Source organism: Phyllostomus discolor, chromosome 9 (assembly GCF_004126475.2).
Source record: "Phyllostomus discolor isolate MPI-MPIP mPhyDis1 chromosome 9, mPhyDis1.pri.v3, whole genome shotgun sequence".
In the NCBI taxonomy this organism is placed as follows: domain Eukaryota; kingdom Metazoa; phylum Chordata; class Mammalia; order Chiroptera; family Phyllostomidae; genus Phyllostomus; species Phyllostomus discolor.
The window spans coordinates 33,656,321-33,677,854 of record NC_040911.2 but is presented as its reverse complement, the minus strand read 5'-3'; the positions used below and the strand labels follow the sequence as shown (position 1 = coordinate 33,677,854).

The window sequence follows — 21,534 nt, the reverse complement described above, 5'->3', positions numbered from 1 at the left end:
AACATTTAGAAGGTCAAAGCAGACTTTAATAAAAGAATGAAAGTCAAAGAGTATGCTCTGTAAATAAATTCTGAACTCGCAACTGAGGCCTACAATATTATATATGAATATATATTAAATGTTAAAACATATCTATGAAATATTTTAGGGTACACAAATTATTATTTTTCAAACCATACCTAGTGTGTTTGCAATGTGCCATGTATTAGTAATGACCACAAGAAAAGTGCAAAGATACACATAACCATGTCCAATAAGTAGAATAAACTGTGAACACCAACTATGTTAATTCTCCTTACTTTCACAAGAACTTGTAACAAAGACACACAAAAATAAAGTAAACACAAAAACATACATTTTTCATACTTCAAATGATTATTGCATCTTAGATTATCACATCCTAGAAAAAGCTTCTTTTTATACAGGTGTCATGTATTGAATATTAACCTCTTCAAAGTCTATACCCAAAGAGATGAAAATCATACATGGTTAATGCAGTTTTTTCATATGTTTTCATGTAGGGTTGAATGCCGGACCTATGTGATCAGACTATGAATCTAGAATATTTATGGACATTAAGGTGATGTCCTTGACACATGCAAGTCATTTAAATGAAACAACAGAGTTATGCAATTAAAATGTGAACTAGAAAACAAAACAGATTCCTAATCTATTAATTGTTCGGTAGGTAGTAAAAGTAAAATTGATTTTCCCCTGATGATAAATCTATTCATGGATTTGAAAGTCACTTATATAACTTCAAAGGAAAGCTTATAGTAACTTTGTGATATCCTTTGATAAGTGAAATTTAGTACTCAAATCTTATTTTTAAATGTGAAGGACAATACTAATACCTCAAGTTAAAATGAGAAAGAACAGAGAAAATTTTAACATTTAAATCTAGGTAATTCTATAACAAAACTAATAAAGAAGCTCTCAAAGTGGGAAAAAAAGTGTTCAAAGTAAAACAAGGTACACTTCGGGTAACAATTAAAGGCATAAAGTTCTTTTGAATAATCAATTATCCTTACTTAGCTGGTCTGAAAAAATAAAGTTGCTCTGTATCTACACTAATAACCTACTCATTCTCTTTTCTAAAACTCTTGGCTCCTCAGTCTGGCCCGAAGAACACTAGACCTCTAACAGCAGATGACTGCAGAGGGGCCATTTTCACCTTGCAGACAGATCTTTGTTGTTCTGGTGGGTAAGGCAGACCATTAGCACAAAGGCGTTTCTAATCTCAGTTGTCCATTCCACATGGTGCACATAACCCTCAAACTCATGTTGCACAAACTGCTCTGCTTCCAATCCTAATGACCTTGCACATCATTCAATGTTATTGCTTCACTTGCACCCATGAATTATAAGATGGCCCAAAAACTTGATGACAAAGTTGTAATTTCCTTTTCCTGAAGGTTTATAAAAGTCAACATGATCTAGAAGACATTGAAAAGATCTTACAATGGAAAAGATATGCATGATACTTCACATTTATGAATGGCATTTAAAAATACCTATGGAAAAATGTAAATGACCTCCAAATTTCACACCTGACTTCAACATAATTGAGTACAAGAGGAAATGAAATTGACCCAGTGGTACCACACTAAAACCCAAGGTATTAGTTATCTCCTCCAGTCCGAAATTCACTGTACTGTATTCAATTAAAACTTTCAGATCAAAAAGTTAGTGAACATATACCATCTACTGCTGGACTCGTGCTCTGACGATATATTACGTTAAAAAATAATACATTAAGAAATAAGATTTTTTAATCTGTAACGTTTCCTTTGTTTTTTTTTTTTTTAAAGAAAATATCTGAGGTGCCCAGGATTCGAGTTATCTTCCCCTTAACCTCAAACATTTGAAGTAGCACTTTTTTCCTTCTTCCCCTTACCTATTTAAGAAACCTCATTTTAAAAGAAAAGAAAAAAAAAAACGATAAATGAAGTGACAGGAGGTGAAAGAATGAAGAGTGTGCTCCAAGAATAAAGGGCGGTTTTATAACAGGAGGTACTTTTGTTAAGCAAGTGATTGGCAGGTCTCCTCCTCCAAGTTAAAAGAAATTCCATCCACTCCCCAAAACAGCAGAGACCAAAAATGTCTAGTCTAACAGTTCTAAAGCCCCAGCGTCCGGAGAGAGGCAAGGGGGGCAGACTGGCCAGTGGGGGAAGGGGAGAGAGAAAGACCAGCAGGAGACGAAAAAACAAAAGCAGAAACTCAAGCAGAAAGGAACGACGGGGACTGGGCCGTCAGAGACAGTGGAAGGGAGAGTGGTGGAAAGTGGGAGAGCACGGCTAGCGAGAGGAGAGCAGGGAGCCGGACTGATCCCGGCGTACCGCTCCTCGGCGCACCATGGACAGGGCTCCGTGCGGCGGCGGCCCAAACCCCTCTAGGGGGCGGTGGGAGAAAGCGCGAGGGACAGCGGGCGTCGACCCTGTACTGCTCCTGGTGCCCGCAGCCCCCTTTCCTCAGGCTGGAGAGCGCCAGGCCCTGACCCGTGAAAACCAGGACCGGGTGATCCGCACCATCTGTCCCTGTCCCGGCCGCCCCTAGAGCAGTGACACTTCCAAGCTGCGCCCGCACTTTTCAGATCTGCCACGGGTTGGCCACCCCCAACAGTAAGCTATGCCCATGGGGGCCCTCTCGGGCGGATTTCACCGGAGACCCTAGCTCGCAATGAGGGCCGACACGCCCCACTCCTGCAGCAGCTCCGGGAACCCACTGCTGGCGGGGGCAGACTCAAGACCCCCATCCGGCCTCCGCCAAACATAGGGGTCGCGGCAGAGGTGCCCGGAGTCTCTTCCCGAGACTTTGCTAGCTGGCAGAGAGGAACCTCGGGGCATTCTCCAGACGGACGCCGCAGTAAAGTTGGGCGATCGGCCGGGCTACTGATCCGGAGCAGGTGCTTCCTGCCGCGGAGGACTCTCCTAGTACCGATTCCAAGAAGGGGCTAGCTGGCACTCTTGTGAAAGCGTGAAAAGTGCGAAGGGTTCTGGGGAAGGCGCCCCCGGAGCGCATGCAGGGAAGAGGCAGCCGGACCCATGGAGAGGAATAATAGCCAAGTAACGGAACTTCTCCCCTCTAGACCGGATAAAGAGCATGCGGGCCAGGTGCTGAGGCGGTGACCCATATAGAGTCCTAGAGGCAAGGGGTGAGGCTTTTTTCCCCCAAGTGGGACCCACACAGCAAATTGTGAGGGTAAAAGAGAAAGAATATAAGGCAACTCTGGGCTGGGGTAAAGACAATAGGACAGTGGAGACTTAGGGCACCCGGAGGCGCGCGAGTGCCGGGGTGGGGTGGGGTGGAGGCAAGTCCCGGAACTAAGACACCAGAGTGAGCATTGCTACTGCAAAGTCGAGACTCATCCCTGCAGAAATAAACAAACAAAAAATGGGGGCAAAGTGGAATTCGAGAGGCGACAAAACTGTAAAACAGTACTGCTATCTTACCGCACCCTTCTGCCTACGGTCAGTACCGCGAGCTCGCCCAACCCCAAAGGGAGGACCAGAAGGGGCCTGCGATCCCCTCTCCGTGACCCGCCAGGAGAGGCGCGAGAGACCAGCTGGCCCCAGCAGCCCTGACCCGGCGCCCTGCCCGCGCCTCCAGTCTACGCAGCTCCCGGCCGCGCGGTGCCGCACCTCCCTTCCCGGGTGCGCAGCCCGGCCCCGCAGCAGCACGGGGAACAAAGGGACCCGGTGCCGCCCGGCTCACCCCACCCAACCGGTGGCCCGCCCGAGGGACCGCCGCGTACCTGAAGCAGGGCCGCCAGCAGCGGCAGCAGGGTCCGCGGCGCTCCCACTATCCGGCACATGGAGGCGGAGAGGGGCCGAGCAAGAAGCCGGAGGCGTCGGCAGCAGCGGCAGCACCAACAGCAGAGCAGAGAGAAGGCTCCAGGCAGTTTCCACCCCCTTCCCTTCTCCTCCCCACCCCACCCCCTTCTCCTCTGCTCTCTTCTCCCCGCCAATGGAGAGCGAGCTGATGACAAATAGCGGGCCAAGGAGTCCGCGGGACTCGCACCAGGAGTAATAAAACAGACCGAGAGATCAAGGGGCTGGGGAGGGGGTGGAGGAGAAGGCGGGAGTGCGTGTGAGGGTGTGTGTGTCAGTAGGCGGCCGCGGTGGCAGTGCAGGCGATTCTGGTGTGGCCCAAAGCGCAGCGGAAGCCAGGAGGGATGCAGGCGGCAGAAACGGGAACCTTGGCCGGTGTAGGATGCGGAGGTGGAAGTGGAGCAGAAGCTCCGCAACGCGAGGTTTCGGGCTTGTGTTTTTCCCCCCACTCCGGGTACCCTCTGCGAGTCCTCCGGCCACGACTAAGACTCCCGGGAGAGCGCCGTAGGGAGGGCACTCCGTGTCCTGCGCGCTGCGCCTACAAAGGATAGCAGTCCCGCCGCCTGGCGTCTCCTCTGCGTGGGGGCTGAGGGCCGCTTCTGCGCTCCCCTTTCCGGTCCCCCCAGGCGAGTTGGAGATTGTTCACCGCGCGGAGGTGAAATCGGAGGACGGCTTAGCCACTACCACGAAGGCTCCGTCCCGCGAAGCTGCCTGCGCTGCCGAACCTGCTGCCTGCGCGCAGGTCCTCGCCCTGCGCCGCTCAACGCGCGCGCCGCCCCACTCCCTGCCGCCGCCGCGCACTCCGCTCAGCATCCGCGAGCTCGACCAGGCCACCGCCGCCACCGCGCTTTCCCCTCTCTTGCCGCACGCGCTGCCCGGCTGCGCGGCCCTCTTCCCTCTCCTATCCCCGCCCGCCGCCTCTGCCGCCGCCGCCCGCCCTCGCCCCCCGCCTCCCTCCTCCACCGTGCTTCCCCGCCCGCGTCGTGGCCAATCGGAGGCCACCAAGCAGCGGCGGTAGCCGGCCGGATCCACCGCAGCCGCCCGCCCCCGCCCTGCCGGAGCGCCCCGTTTTTGCTGCAGCCCATGGGTGGGGGTTATCGCCGGAGGGAAGCCTGGGGTTCGCAGAACACCGCCCTGGCAGGTGGAGGGGCTGTGGGAAATAACTTGCGCAGGAACTTGATTGGTGACAGGTTCCTCTTTGGACCGTAAGGAGGAATCGGTGAGAGATTAGAAATGAGGGTGCAGGGCGGGGGCCGAAGGGGCGGGGGATGCCTCCTTGGTAGCGTAATGCACGCTTCTGTTTCTGTTTTGTCATTCTTTGGAGCTAGATAATTTTTCTAGACCGGGGCAGGCACCACGAACTGGCGACGCAGGCAAAGCCCATTCTGGTCGTTGTTGTCTGAGGCGCTAGCCACGAGCCACCTGCCGGTGATCAGGACGGAGGCCTCGGCTTCTCTCGGCGCTTGTACCTCTCCCACCTTTGTGGCTATGCCGGAACAGTCTAAGTTCCTGTGGTCTTATTTTATTTTGTTCCCTCTGAGAGTTTGAGAGTGCATGTTACTTTATTGGAAACCTCCCGTTTTATATTTCTGCTCGTTTGTTTACAGTTCATATTTTTGGCAAACAGTTTCAGAGGCTTTGACCTCCTCCCTACACCCTCCTCAGTAACGAGAAAAGAGAAAGGGAGAAACAACCTAAAAGCCAGAATTTGGCGTGAGAATAGGATTATCTAAAGGGTAAAATAGACTGATGTAGAGTTCGTACCAAGGAAAGGACTTTTACTTTCTCCTTTTAAGGCATGAACTTGAGCACAAAAAGTGAGAGACTTTACAAGTTGAGGTCAAAAACTTGTGGAATGGATGGAAGAGTGAGGGAGCAGTTAACTTAGCGAGGTAATAAAACTTTCCAGGACCTGTTTTTCCAGGTTTTACAGGTAAATAAGAACGTCGGTTTAATCAAAGTGGTTTAATCGAAGTGTTTGAACACTTTGGAGGTCGTTGAACTTCGTTGCAATTTATGACCAAGTCTTCCACTTTCCGTAACTAAAATATTAACGTTATTTGAATTTGAATTTCAGGATACAGATCACTTAAGAACTTAATAATGAATCTCTGAAAATCAAGCACTAATTTATTTGACATAAGTGATGCAGCTTTTAACAATATGCAATTTGCTGGTTAGGCTTTTAAAGTTTAATATTCCTGAGGAAGTTTATTCAATTTCCATTAAAACATAACATTGTAGGCAGTTCTTAAGGAAACTCAAAAATTTTTTCTAGCTTCTCAAAAGAATAAGGAATGTCATGTTAATTAATTTAAAGACCAAAGGCTCCACTTGTTCTTTTTCTTTCTCTTCCTTCTTTTGCTAGACATTATTGTCACACTGTTGCTAATTGGCATTAAAGTTGTCCTTGCAATAGGATATTTGTAAGTTCCATTTTTAAGGAGCCATGCCTAATAATAAAACATTCAGTCGCAATATGGGGATAATGCTTGTTTTACTACAAAGTAGGATTTATAGATCTTATCTCCATGACTCAGATTCAGCCATGATCCTGGACCTGAGGCCTTACCATCCTCACCACTCCCAGCAGTAACCATTGATATTCATTACCATTCTGATTAATATAAAGGTGGAACAGCTAGCTTCCAGCATGAATAACTATAATTTGTTGGTATTATGCTTGAAGCTTTAAACATTTTGAACATCATGCCTCTAATAAATTAAACTCTTGTAACTTGAAAATTCACTTTGGAATGCCTGTAAGTGAACTAATTCTCTGATTCCAATTGTTTTTGCTCATACAGGTCAGTGTGGTAAGCATTTCTTTTGGTGGAGTTGTCCAAGTTGTATTCCTCTCACCCTTCAATGGTTGTGAATTGCTTTGGGACCTTGCATGAGCTTTACCTTCTTATCACATGGTCAGCCAAATTTTGCTAATCAACCTTTATCAGAGGAAGGAATAGCCTAGTCTAAAATCATGTTACTGGAGACTTAGTGCTTTCATTTGGTGTTAATAAAAGTAGATTTGGTGTTGACTTTGGCACCCTCCACAGCTTTACCTCCATTGCACCGTACTTAGAATAATCTAATAAAGCCATTCATTTCTCTGGGCATACAGTGAGCAAACTCAGAATTTCAGCCTCTGCTGAAAGCATCCATCACCAGTCTGAAGACTCCAGGACTACAAGGAGTTTGACAGTGACCCAGAGAAACAGCCACAAGGTGGAGGAAGCAGGAGAAGGCAAGAAAAATAACAAAAACTAAGGCTGGACTTATACACAGAAAGTCAGTCTAATTCCTTGATTTCTTACCTGTAAATTGCTGCTGATTTTAGTACAAGAGTTCTGCAAATGAGTATGTGCCCCAAGCATTGTGCTGAGTAAATGATGTCTTTTGTGCACAGTCAGTTTTCATATGTACATAATGCCATGACGATTCATTTACACACATTCATTGTAAAGTAAAATCATAATTACTTGGTTCCGGTGAATTTTCTCAAACAGGACGTGCTAAGTGTATACATACACCAGATGACTGTTTGCATAAAAGGATCTTAACTTTGGAAACAAATGCCGAACAGTAATAGTTTGTCTGCAGCAGCACCCACCTGTCACTGCCCCAACACACAGCTCCAAAACGGAGACCAGCTTGTCTTTACTTCTGACACCCAGCTAAGTGTGCTTCCTGAATGTTGAGTGAAGACCATCTTGTACTCTTCTTCCTCCTCTCCCAACCTCCAGGACAAGCTAGTGTTGTCCCTTCTCCCTTAGGAAGTATCCCTCACTTTGCAAGTTTTTCCACACTTAGCCTGATTGAATTAAATTTCAGCATCCCTGGGTAATATACCTTTCACAGAGTTAGGAAATTTTCTAAATGAAACTGAAAAATGGTCTATGCAAACCCCCCATTTTATGGGAACACTGAGGCTTAAAGAGGTACATAGGGCTACCAGCTGGCAAGTTGGGGTCCACAATGTTACACAACTCTCAACTTAGTCTCTTTTAATCTCTTTATGTGAGTCTAGGGAGTCCCTTTTAACAAAAAAATTCAACTACACTTGATTCTTGAACAACACATGTTTAAACTGCACAGGTCTACCTCCACATGAGGTTTTGTTTTTTTTTTTCATTAAATACAATCCATTGGTCCTCTATGTCTGCAGATTTTCAGATCTGTGAATTCAACTGCAGATTGGAAATAATATTTTTGCATTTCAAACCACAGTTTCCCAACCATGGATTCCCTACTGGATGGAAAATATTGTTCTGGATCCGTGGTTGGTTGAATCTGCAGATCCAAAGGGCCAGCTATAGAATCAAAAGTGACATGTGGGTTTTGTGACTATGCAGCAGTCACACCCCTAACACTCAAATTGTTCAGGGGTCAACTATGTATGGAAGGAGAGGGAGATTTAAGAGAAAGAATAAGAAAATTTAATGATGTTAAGGATTTGTCCACCGTTTCTCTCAGTTACTTTGTTCTTCAAGGTAAAGTAAGTCCTCCCCCTTATCTGTTGGGGATATGTTCCACGACCCCTCGTGGATGCCTGAAACCTTGGACAGTACCAAACCCTGTATATATATATTACACTTTTCCTACACATTTTCTACTGTTGTAAAGTTCAGTTTATAAATTAGGCACAGTAAGAGATTAACAATAATAACTGAAAATAAAATAGAACAGTTATAACAATATGCTATAATAAAACTTGTGTGAATGTGATCTCTCTCTGATAACCCATCTGGCTACCAAGTGACTAATGGGCAGGGGGCACACAGCCTGGACATGCTCCTGAGTCCAGTCCCAGGCAGGACATAGTGGGAATGCTTAAGATTTCATCATGTTGTTCAGAATAGGTCACAGTTTAAAATTTAAGAATTGTTTATTTCTAGAATTTCCCATTTAATATTTTTGGACCATGGTTGACCACGGGTAATTGAAACCTCAGGAAGCGAAACAGCAGTTAAGGAGGACTACTCTGTGTGTGACTGGAGACAACCCTGTTTTTTTTTTTCCTGCTGCTCTCTCAGTTCTCATGTGCCTTTCTCACTGCGATCACCTCGCTACTGTAGTGTGATTCTGGCATTTCAAGATCTGTATCTTTGGTACAACCCGACTGTCAAAGCCCAAGCCAGCCATTTCTCTGGTACTCAATCAGAGAAGTCATGGTCAATTGCCATACTAGAAGAAAAACCTGGCTTTCTTTTTTAATCCACTCTTGCTTGGAGATATTATTTACCTTTTTTCCTTTCCTCCTCTTTCTTTTAGTGTTTGAAAATCAAACTCAGTGTTTTCATGGAAAATATAAATAAGTAACTTGAAGTGCATATGGTCAACTATGAATCAAGGATGAGTTTCTGAACATTTCTAATGGTCTTTTTTCTTATCTTCAAATGTGGAAAATATGCCAATATTTCTTAAGAAACCTTGATAGACACAAGTGGAGCTTAGCACGGATGTGTATTAAATGTGCTTATTTCCACTGAGTACTCAGGAATCTCAGTAAATGCTCCTCTCACACCCCCCACCAGTTCTGTCCGCAATTAAAACTACCACAATAACCCCCTGAAAAAAAACAACCTAGAGCTCTTAATCCGATTTTCATTTGGAGGCTCAAATTTTACAGAACAACACAAAGTAACTAATGTAGATAGTAATGGCTGAGTAAATAATCTACAGACAGACACGACGAATAAAAATTTGGTGGCTTTATAAGATGCATGAAAACAAATCTGAGAATATGAAAGTATTCATAGGAAGTAAAATATTCAGTTTTAATGTATTGAATTCATATAGGAACACCAATTCATTTTTAGATTTAGCCCATAAATGAGTGATAGCCTGACAGGACTGAAGCTCCTTTTACTTAGAATCTTGATCCTGTGAACCTGGCTTTCGTCATTTCTCCAACCGCTTTGTGAGTATATGTTCCCAGAGTCCAATTTTCCTAGTTGGTTTCATGAGTCCTGCACCAAGATCAGCTGTATAAGAGAAAAAAGATTCCATGATATTTAAGAAATTTCCCTTCTACATGAGGAACATGGGTGTTTATGGGGTAACAGCAGCACTTTGCATTACTTAAGAGTCAGAAGGCCTATTTCTCAAGATAAATACATCTTCAGATAATAAAACAAATGATATTGAAGACTTCGTAACATTTGTGCCAAACTTTTGCCCTCAGGTCCTTTTAAAGCAAACATCTGCCTTCTGGATGCTCTGAAATACAACTGTCAGTGTTTGGAGGCCAGTAAAACATGCTTAGTATCTGAACTGATGCCGCCTGTGCCCTTTCCTCCAGTGGAAATCGAGGCAGTGGATAAAATATTTCTCAGGCACAGGACACCCGTGTTCTCTTCCCAGGTCTGCAGATGGCTGAAAAACCTTAAACTTGCCACTTAATTTGTTTCCATGTTTTCTCATCTGTGGGACAGGAATAATGCCACTTTTTTCACAGGCATGCTAAGGTGACTAAGAAAGTAATGTTGGTAACACCCATTTAGTTCTTTAGAGTGAAATTCTCAATACATACATGGGATTCTTTAAGGCTGTGGATTCAGTTACCAAAAAAGGAATGATTATTTGCTTCCTAAAGTTAAATCACATTTTAATGATGAGGCACAACCAAAAAGCACTAAGTGTTTACTAAGTATTTCTTGTTTTTTTCACTTATCCACAAAATTTTTAAATAATGTATTTATCTTTCCATTAAATGGCAACACATGTTTATGCATAGTTTGAGAGAATAATATTCAGTAAAATTTTCACTGAAAACATGATAATTATTCATATATGATTCATAGGTGAGTCTTTACATCACAGTACTATATGGGATGATGCAGTCCTAGTTTTTCTTTTAAACTTTGAATGTAGAAAAAATCAATGATAGACCCATTTATTACAGAATTTATAATCTATATCACTGTGTTTCATCTTTACACAGCTCAGAAGGGCTAAATGATTACCACAGGTAAGCATTATGTTTCTATGAGGTCTATTATTTTGAATTATCCTTGAGAAGAGTTTTTATAAACACGTTTGCAGGACAGGAGAATATTCTCACTTCTAAAGTTGTTATGAAAGCCAATAATAAATATGTAGCTGCATTCCAAAACTACCTAACCGGAGCTTTAAGAGATTTCAAAGTCTCTGAGGCCCACTAGGAGAAAGGAGGGAAGAAAACTTAAGGAGTCTGGGCATCAGGACAAGGAGGAAAGGGATGAGCAGAGGTAGGGACACAGGAACACAACTGGACATGAGAAGGGAAAGATGCACATACCTGGCGTTTCTGCTCTCTAAAGAGAGAAGGGGCTTGTGGTGTACAGAAAATGTGGAATATGGCCAAACTACCCGATACAGGCAAGGTCATAATCCCAGTAATTGCTCAGTAACTATTTGTTCAATTTCAGGAGTGAGTCATGCCAGAAAAAAAACAAAAACACAAAAACAGGACGTGGGATTTGGACAAGAGCGTGGGATGACAGCCTTTGAGCATCCAGAACAGATAGGAATGTCCACAAGACAAGGCACCGGATAAGTCAGAGTCCACCGAGGGTCGTGCAGTCTGTCCTCTCCCAGACATCTGCATGTCTCTTCTGAAGGGCAAGTCGTCACTGGCACTAGGATGACATCCCTCTGAGATGCTCGTCAGTGGGAATGTGGGCTGGTATTCTCAGTTCTCCAATTGTTTTCTCAACAAATATTAAAAACCTATCTATACTTCAAAAATTTCTGTCATATTATTTTTATGAAGGCTGAAATGATGTAAAATGGCTCTTCCTAGTTTATAGCCTTTTTTAAGTCAAAAATAGACAATATCTATGTGTTAATGAGATAGTGTAAAAGCTTTAGCTGAAGAAGGTACATATTTTTAATTTTTTCTCATTTTCTGGGACTTCTTTTTTTGCATGTAGAACTTCACAGACTGATTACTAATTTTCATATCTCTATTGCCCCTCCTTCTTTCTCTCTTTCTTTTAAATACATTTTCTGGGAAATTCCTTTAGCTTTAACTTCTAGCCTCTCTGTTAAATATTTCACCATATTTTTGATTTTTGAGAGCTTTTAATTGCTTTCTGGTGGTTTCTTTCATAGAAACTTGTTCTTGTGTCATGGATGTGAGAGTTTCTGTCTTTATATCTTATTTAAAAGTTATTTTAAACAATTATCTTGGTTTGATACCAGCATTATCTTGGTTTTCTCTCTGTTGCTTTCTTGTAGTGTTTATATCTGCTTTTCATGTTTGAGAGATACTTTCTTGGGGGCATTATGTTTAGTATGCACTTTAGAATTTCATTTAATCCTCCCAGTTTTAAATAAGCCACCCTACCCCGCATGAGCTTTGCTTGGGTCAAGTCAGTTCAGAACTGGTCTTGAAGACTTCTCAAGACTGTCATTTCAGAACATCTTCTAGCCATTGTCCTCCCACATTTGTGTAAAATGGGTTGTTACTCCTTAGCCTATACCGGATGCCTCATGCCCGTATGCCTCCTGGGACTAGTTTGTGACCTCTAGGAGCTCCCCAGCTGGCCAAGACTTAAGCCACACTGCACAGTGCTGGTGACTTGACTTGACTTACTTCTGTCCAGATTTAATCTGTTACTTTTTCATTGACAAAGGAAAGAAGGACTGCTATGTGATTATAGGAGGCTTGTTGTCTTGTACTTCTCCCCTGAGTTGATCATCTAACTCTTCCTAAGGGCAGTGACGTACACATCAGTCTCAACTGAGGCCCATGTCCATGGCAGCAGCTTAGGGCCCCCACTGTAACACAGCCCTTCCTGAAAGTAATGAAAGACACCCTCTTTTCTATGTTCTATGAGAAATATCCTTTTCACAAATTGTAGTCCCAAATCATTTTCTTGGCCCCTTTAGCTCTTAGGTATTTTTTAAGAATTTTAAATGCTCTATTCTTAATATAATAATAGTTATAAAAACCATTTTTAAGGTTTTAACCACATTATATTGAAGCAAACCATGGAGGTGTATTCACCCTAATCTGTTCACTTGCATTCACACTAGTTAAAACAATCCAGAGTGAAGTACTTTTCTACATAATATGGAGAGATTTATGTTTCCAGTAGACAATAATGAAATATAAATATATAATACTGGTAAGCCAAACCAGAAGTTTGGCATAGATGAGGTAGTAATACCTAAGTGACTAGCACATTTACTATAATTATCTACAACCTTTTCTTTTCTGATGTCATTCTGATGCTGAGCCCAGGTTTGGCTGCCTGCTACCCATAAAGCCAGCAATTGAGAAGCGAGGGCTGGTGCAAGGAAAGTCAGTTTATTTAAGAGCCTGTAGCCTGAGACGATGGCAGACTAATGTTGCAATGACCATCTTAACATCTCAGTGCAGGTGGGGGCTCTTATGAGCCAGGAAGGGGAAGGCAGAACAAAGGAAACAGGAGGCAGGGAGGCGGTGGCGGGTGCTCTGTTGAGGGTGCTGTGCACAGTCTGCTCTACGCACAGTCAGCACAGTCTGCTTCGATAACCATCTCTGAGCCCGTCAAGCAATGGTCTGGTTTTCGTCATCCTAATCCTAGTTTTATGTCAAAGATAAGCAAATCTCCCAAAGCAAAACTGCTTCCTTTGAGGTTAGTTCCTAGAATCCTTTAAGCAAACAGGGTGTGTATCTGTAGCTACATGTGAATTTATAAGTCATCATGTACGGATGATAAAGGAATGGTAGGTTGGGTTATAATGCTGTATGTGTCTGCTAAAATGTTCTAGAGAAAACACCTTTCAGTGGGAGAGATGTACCCTATGACTGTATGATCCACATACATGTGGATCAATAAGTGCTTCTACTAAAACTTGTTCTAAATGTTGTGACAAGTTCCTGGTGGGGAAGTTCATTAATACCTTACCCACTAACACTCCTGCTGTTGAGAATCACTGATTGAACATTTAATTGCCCTTCACTTTCTCTTAGTATGACCCTTCTATTATTCATTTGAAGACTTATGAGGTTGAATTTTGTCATCTTTGTTATCAGTACTCCAATGTTTTCCTTTGGGTCCATCTGCCTGCACATACTGGCCCAAAGAATGCATGAGCAGGAGTTTGCAGTATAGGAAAAAATAATTTAACGCTGAATTGGCCAACACAGAGATGAGGAGCTAATACTCTAAAGACCTGAGTTCCTTATGGCATAGAGGTTACAGAATATATAGGGCAACCTCACAAGATGCTGTGGGTTAATGGGTTCTGGGTCATGATGGGAGCTGATTTGTTGGATGCGAGGAAAGGGTGATACATTGTTTCTTTAGGTCCTGAGGACTTTTCTGGCACTCCTATGTCCAGTCTCATGAAAAAGTAGCCAAGGGTTCATTCTACCTTAGGGCTTAGAAACTGAAACATAACTTGGGTCGGTTACTGGGTCAGTAATATCAGTAAGGACGTTATCTTTAGCCTGCCAGAGGTCCAGATTGCTGACCATTAGTCAGATCCAGGTTTCTTCTGCTGCCTCCAGGGTTGCTGGTTATCTGGGGAAAGGCTGAGTCTCGGGGGGGGGGGGGGGGGGGCGGAATATAAAGAAAGAGTGATATGATTTCTAGAGCTAGGATTTAAAACTAAATTTAATCAAAGCCACAAGGACCCTCCATTTCACAAGTCCTAGATCAACTGGTATTCGTTAGTGCTTGGTTTCTGCCCCAGTAAGATGGGAGTATCATATAGTAAATGACAAGGCCGGGTGAACTGGTATTCTAAGAATGCTGCTACCATTGTTTGGATTCCCTTCTTAACTTGTTCTCTTAGAGTTTTAGATGGGGGACAGCTGCCCCTACCCACCACAATTGTACTTGTATTAGAGCAGTGGTTTTTGTCTTTCCAAGTCTGCCCTGGGACCAAACCTCTGGAGTTACCTTTCTTTTTTTAATAATCTTCATCAGAATTTCTGTGCTGAGGTCACTAAAGCTGCCTGTAAAGCATAAGTTTCATCTGGAGGCACCTTCCTGTCCACAAGGCCAAGAGCAAAGATTATCATGACACTCACTTTAGTTAAAAAGTTCCATCTTAAGAGTAAGCACTGAGAATTCAAGCATATCATTCTTCCAAGTAGAAAGGTCTGAAGTTGTAGAGGGAGTGTACATGCAGACCATTCCTGCCGATTGTCCGTGGACATCAAGTCCTCCTCTTGGCACTTCTTTTAGTGGGCATTGTCCTGCCTGCCTACACCCAAAAGGGCACTAATTGGTGCAGGAGCCTCCCGACCAAATTTAGTGCCCTTTTGGGTGTAGGAGGGGAGACCGTCCCCAGGCCTGGTAAAGGCCCCCTCTCCAGTGCAGGTTGCTGGGGAGGAGCTGCAACTGCATCCCCTCTGTGAGGAGGTGGAGTAGGGGTGACCACAGGGTCGTTGAGGTACAGTAAGAATGAGTCTCCCTCATTCTCAGGAGTCTCTGGGAGAACTGACCTAACCAGCTGACCTGCCCATATTATTTTGCATTTCTTTTGAACAGACTTACTCTCATATAAAAGCATAAGTGCTTCTGTATGGGGGATTTCATCCCACTTTCCCTCTTTTATAAAAAACTCAAGTTGAATGATGGCAGTGTAATTTAAGGAGCCATTTTCTGGTCAGTGTTTACCTGATCCTAAATTACACTGTGGCCATGCCACCTGCAGAAGAAGAGCATCTCTTTCTCTTTGTGGGTTCACAGTTGAACATGGCCCAGCTTTGTTAGGGGGCTGCATTGTAGGGCCAAGTTAGACATAAGGTTCTCCAAGACAATAATACTTTTTCTCATAGTTACTTTCCACAGACCTTCTACCACTTTCTTAGTGTAGGGTAAATGGAGGCAGTCTGACTTCCTCACTGAAGTGTCTGGGTGACTAAGGGAAACAGTGTTCCCATAACCTTGAATGGGCCTGATAAGTAGTGTTCTTATAGACTTGAGAATGGATCTGAGAAATGAAGTGGGCTCAAGTGTGGAGAATCATGCTATTTTATATAATTTTCTGGCTTTTTGCCAGCTTTGTCTCTAGTATTGAAGCAGGTAGGGACTCCCACTGGGTGCCATGACATGTGCCGTGTTGGGGGACAAGAGACATGCAGAGACATGCGCAGCTTGCAGCGTGCATGGCTCACCCACCCATGAATAAAGGCATGTCAAGCATCCCCATGGCTCTGTGCATTTGCTTCTGTCTGCCTGAATACTGGAGTGACCTGCCAGGCCTTGACCAGCTGCAACACACTTAGTTCTTCTTAGTTTTATCCTTTATTAGTTGTTTAGAGTCTACCAACCTATTTAGGAGAAAACTACTATCCTCGATTCTTTCCAAAACTGTTTTTTTAAGCCTTATATTGCAAAGTCTGTTTCCTGACAAGTCAGCCACTATAGACAAGACAGTGGGGACAGTTGGGTGGTCCAAAATTTCAACTATACCTGGGTCCCTGAGTAGTACAGATACCTTGAGTTCCACTTGGTTAAGCTTGAGATGTCCACTCTTTCAAAGTCTGCTGTAATGCAGTTGTAATTGTCTCCCCGCCCTTCCCAGGAGACTAAACACAGACTCAACCAATAACAGATCCAATTTTAGTAATGAATCCTACTTGCTAACTATAACCTCCCTAGTACATACAACCAATAGGGGGACCCCTAAATCAAATTAAACAAGTCCTTCAAGCACCCAACCAAAAGTAATAATACAGGGGAGGGTGTTCCTGGGGTAATCACTCTCAGTGTTACTCTCCAGTAGATATCTCTGAAATAAAACCAAAGAGGATACCTTGACCCTTTGCATTTCTTCTACTGTAAACAAGAAGCATTTGTAGGGCCCTGGCGGGGTAGCTCAGTTGGTTAGGCATCCTCAGGATTCACAAGGGTTACAGGTTGCTCCTGGTCAGGGCACATACAAGAAGCAAACAATTAATGCATAAATAAATGGAACAGCAAATCAATGTCTGTCTCTCTCTCTCTCTCTGTCTCTGTCTCTCACTTGAGCTTGCTTCCTTTTTCTTTCTCAAATCAATAAATTTAACAACAACAAAAAAGTGCACTAGAGGTCAACATTGCCGGCTAACAGTGTCTTGTTTCCCTGTCCCAGTCCCTGTCTCCAGACCAAATGGGCCCCAGCAGCTGCCAGGAGGAGACCTAGAGACCCCACCTGGGCTAGGTGCTGGTGTATCCACATGAAGAGACCACTCACACTGGGCACCAAAAATCGTTACTGAAACGCCAATGTTCTTCCTTAGATCCACCTTCCTGCATGCACAGCACTAAAGACATGCATGAGCAGGAATTTTCAGTATAGAAAAATCCATTTATTATTAGCCAATATGGAGTTGGGGAGCTAATGCTCTAAAGACCCAACTTTCCTGGGCATAGAGGTTACAGATTACATCGGACAAGGTCACAAGACATGGTGTGTCAAGGGATTTGGGGTTGTGCTGGGAGCTGATTCATCAGAAGTGAGGAAAGAGTAATAAGTCATTTTTCAGGCTTCAAGGACAGTTCTGAAGTCTTTTCCAGTGTCCAGTTGTCCCATATCATAGAATATAGACAGTAGGTCATTTCACCTTAGGGCTCAGGAACTGAAACATAACTTAGGTCAAGATGTGATCTTTGGCTTGCCGGAGGTCCACACTGTGTGGCCATTAGTCAGATCCGGGCTACTGTCTTCTGCTGCCTTGGGGGCTGCTGGTTATCTGGGGAAAAGGTAAGGTCTTTGAGGGGTGTATCTGAATATACAGGGCTGGGCAAAAGTAGATTTACAGTTGTTTGTATGGAAAATAATACATAATCACACAAAAATAAACTCTGTCTCACCTACTCACAACTGTAAACCAATTTTGCTCTACCCTGTATAGAGAGTGTGGTATGATTTCTAGAGCTAAGATTTAAAACTAAATTTCATCAAAGTCATAAGGACCCTCAGTTTCATCTTGTTACTTGACAATGTGCCATCACTTCACCTCTTCATGACTTTCAGGATTTATAACATTTTATACATGATGATTCCAAGCTTAGAGTTAAAAGGGGTATTAGCATCCATTTAACAGATGTACAGTAATCATTTACCATCTCACTGTAAGTTTTATTTCCACTTAACCAGTTTCAAGAAAAGTATTACTCCTGGTTAGAATGTCCAGTTTACCTTTCAGTAAAATTGGATAGGTTACTACTTAGTAGTAACAACAAATTCATTAACATATGAGAGGATAAAACTTCTTTTTAATTATAAAGGAATACTCTTAAAAATGATGACCTTTTAAAAGATTGTGTCTAAATTGGAGAACTTGAGAGTGAGAACAAAATACAAGACCAATGCCACTCATTTTTTTCTTTTAATCTTAGCTCCACAGAGAACAGGCAGACGCGAGAGCAGCTCTGCACAGACTGCTGAGTTTCTGGGAAGAGGAACAAGGGGTAACCGGCAGGCTGGTGGGAGGGAGAGCCCTGGTGAGCAAGGGCACAGACACTTGCAGGCTCCAGTGTGGTTTTTATGCTCCATGTGCCTGGCAAAGCCTAGCACTGGATAGAAGATGAGTTCATGTAGTTTCTGCCTGAAGGAATGCAGGTGCCTTGGCTCTGCATAAGCAGGAAATTCTTCAGTTTGGTCAGGAGAGCCTAGAAAAGTTACCTACCTCAAGCCCGTCTAAAATCTTAAAGGCCTTATGACTGTGATTAATTTTCATTTTAAAACCTAGCTCTAGAAATTCTCTTTCTCTGTCCCTCTCTCTATCTCTCTCTCTTGCACACACACACTCTCACATGCACACACGCACACACATGCACACACATACACTCAGACCTAGCCTTTGATCCGATAATCAGCAACCCACAGATACATGTTTTTTGTTTGTTTGTTTTTAAGCATCACAAAATAAAACCTGTTGTTTGCATGTTGTACACCTTTAAGAAATTCGTTTAACATTCCTTTATACATAACACAGTCCAGGTTGTGAGCTACGTCTCCTATAATCAATAGAGTAATATCAGATTATTATCAGAGTTAAAGTAGAAAATGTATGTGTTGATTTTAGTTTAACAAAATTATTGTTTTTAAAATATTTGCATTTAAAAATGTCTTCACTCTCTAAGAGTGAAACCAGGTGGTCTTCCAAAATGGTGCCTTCATATCAGACAATGGATATCACAGTTAATGTTTTTCCAGAAATCAAATTCTTAACTCTTTATGCAAAATTATGAACATGAAAATATTTTGTATCCTTAGTTATCATTTTCCCAACTTCTATTTTTATTTAAAAATACTTGCTTTTGACCACAGTTTTCTCTACTCAACATTTCTCCAACTTTGTCCTCCTTGGATTCAAAACTCATAGCCGATATAATTTCTTAGCCCTCTGTGACTGATGTTAAAAAATCTGTACTTATTCTGAGTCAGTTAATAACATTGTAAAAGTAAGCAAGCAAGAAAAAAAATAGGGAGGTAGTAAGTGGGGAGGAAAGAACAAAAAGATAGTGAATTACCCACATTTTGACTTTTTCTCTGCTTTATTTAAATGTTTGATCTTAAAAGGAGTGAGGCGTGGCCCTGCTTTTTAAGAGGTGCCATTAGGATGTGCTCATAATTTAGCTTTTATGTGGTAGAACTTTAATTTCAGAAATTTTATTCTATTTGAACTTAAAAATTGTCAAGCTGACAGCTCTGAAAACCGAAGTCATCCAATTAGTCCAAAAACACAAATGTTTCTGTGGCAACGATCACCACAGACACCAGCAGGCCCTCAAACAAACACATCAGGTTAAAAGGAAAACATGTATTTGAGAAGGAACAACTCAGCTACTTTGCCTTCAGAAAGATACAGTTGATGAGGGTTGGTGTAAAGCAGTGGCCTTCAGGAAGTTTTCCCAAGGATTGCATCTAATTTCGTAAAATAGAAGGGTATGTTCGCATCCGGAATATGCCTCCAGAGTAGGGTCTACTTTCATAATTCAGTTTCACAGCTGTTTATCATGGACAGAATTCAGAATGTTAACTATTCATTTTGTTTCCACCATTATTGTATTTTATTTGCTGCAACAAACCCAGTCTGGCTACTTGACAAGTGTTTGGCATGAATACGAACTTGCATGGAACAAAGAAGACTAAAGGACAAGTAAGGCCATCAGAAACCGTTGGTAGGTTTCCAAGGTTTTCCTCTGAGGTACTGTTTGGAGGAGAGGAAAAGATTTTAGGCTGGTTATTTGTAATAGACATTATTGTTAAGGGGGTACTGTACACATACTAAAATTTTAAAATACTGTGCAAAAATTACTTAACTGATTTAACAGTGGCTTCAATGATCAAGTTCAGTGTGGCAATCAAACATCGACACGAAACATTTTTTTTTAATGTCCACATTGAAGGCAACAGATGCACAGAATTTTAAAATTGTACAAATTTAAAAATTGATGAAATAGAGACCTAATTTAAGACAATGTATTATTACTTGAAGTTACCTCCTGGCCAATAAGAAAACTTAACTTACTTTTACATCTATGGCACCCAATTCATACTTACTAATCTTAAACCCTGGTATTTTTAGCCTTCACTGCATCATGGAGATCACGACACCTACTGGCAGTATAGGATTTTGCACCCTAGTTCCATAAGACACTGAAGCCCCTTGTTACCTAAGATAAATAATTTCAAATTTAGGCTTATAGTATGAGTCAACACTGAAGTTTACTGGAAAAGTTATATCTTATGGCATGATTATCAGTCAGGATAGGCTAAATTATGCTAGGCTAACAAACACTCCCTAAAACTAAGGGGCTTAATTTCAGTTTTAATTCTTGCACACACTACATGTATATTAGAGATTTTGAGTGATGAAAAGTGTGAAGATTCAATTCCACATCCAACTAACCTAGTGTCCCAAGTGTGTTTACTGGTTGTTTTGGAATACCATTTATTTTGTCCATCAGGGCATTTCTGTATTTGCATTAAGTCTACCCTACTTTGTTACAGCTTTATGTTATCCTTACCACATCAGAAGGCTTATTTCTTCTACTTAAAAAAAATTTCTTTGTTATTATCACCTGATTATTCTCCCAAGACAAGTTTAGTATTGTTTTGTTAAATTACTGAAAATTACATTGAATTTTTATTTGAATAGCATTAACTAGCAATTAACTAGGTATTAGGTATTAATTAATATCTGTAAAATATTTAGCCTTCCCAGATAAGTCCTTTATATCTCTTAGAAATATTACAGTGTTCTCCATATGTTAAATGGATGTTTACTAAATTAGACCCTTGGGCTTTTATATTTTTGTTGCAACAATGAGTAGTAACATTTCTTTGTAAAATTTTATTTCCACATTTGCTATTACCTGCGTATAAGCATGCTATTGTTTTTGTATTTTTCTCTTATAGTAAAATAATTACATACATTTTCCATGAGGTACCATTTTGGATTTTCTTTAAATGAATCACTGTTCTTTATATCTTTGATTGATATCTCTAACATGGACCAAAGCATTCTAATAAGAATGTTAGACATCACTGTTTTTCCTTTTCCCCCACATTTAATACCAGTCTCCCTTGGGTTTCAACATTAGAAAAGTATGATAGTGACTATTTTTTAATCATGTTTATGGCATAATTTTGCTTAAGGTATTTTCAATGATTGTAACTGTTAAATTTCTTGATGCCTTGTTAAAAATTATGGTAATTATAATTTTCTAAATTGACCTAATGGTTGAATTTATTATAATAAATCATGTAATATTTACTTCTTTGA

At 42.1% G+C, this 21,534-nt stretch overlaps 1 protein-coding gene and 2 long non-coding RNA genes across 3 annotated transcripts in view; 2 read left to right on the top strand and 1 right to left on the bottom strand.

The window, feature by feature from the left end:
* Positions 1-4,715, bottom strand: part of CDH2 (cadherin 2) — a 209,720-nt gene extending 205,005 nt beyond the window's left edge. The window contains exon 1 of the mRNA XM_028523789.2: positions 3,755-4,715. Coding sequence (XP_028379590.1) covers positions 3,755-3,814 — 60 coding nt within the window. The 5' untranslated portion in view covers positions 3,815-4,715. The remainder of the gene's footprint in view (positions 1-3,754) is intronic.
* A 44-nt stretch (positions 4,716-4,759) lies between these two features.
* On the top strand, positions 4,760-7,311 carry LOC118496687. The gene is made up of 2 exons (XR_004899244.1): positions 4,760-5,049; positions 5,627-7,311. It is a non-coding gene; the product is annotated as an uncharacterized LOC118496687 (long non-coding RNA).
* A 206-nt stretch (positions 7,312-7,517) lies between these two features.
* Positions 7,518-9,409, top strand: LOC118496688. Its single transcript, XR_004899245.1, has 2 exons — positions 7,518-9,001; positions 9,102-9,409. It is a non-coding gene; the product is annotated as an uncharacterized LOC118496688 (long non-coding RNA).
* The last annotated feature ends 12,125 nt before the right edge of the window (positions 9,410-21,534 follow it).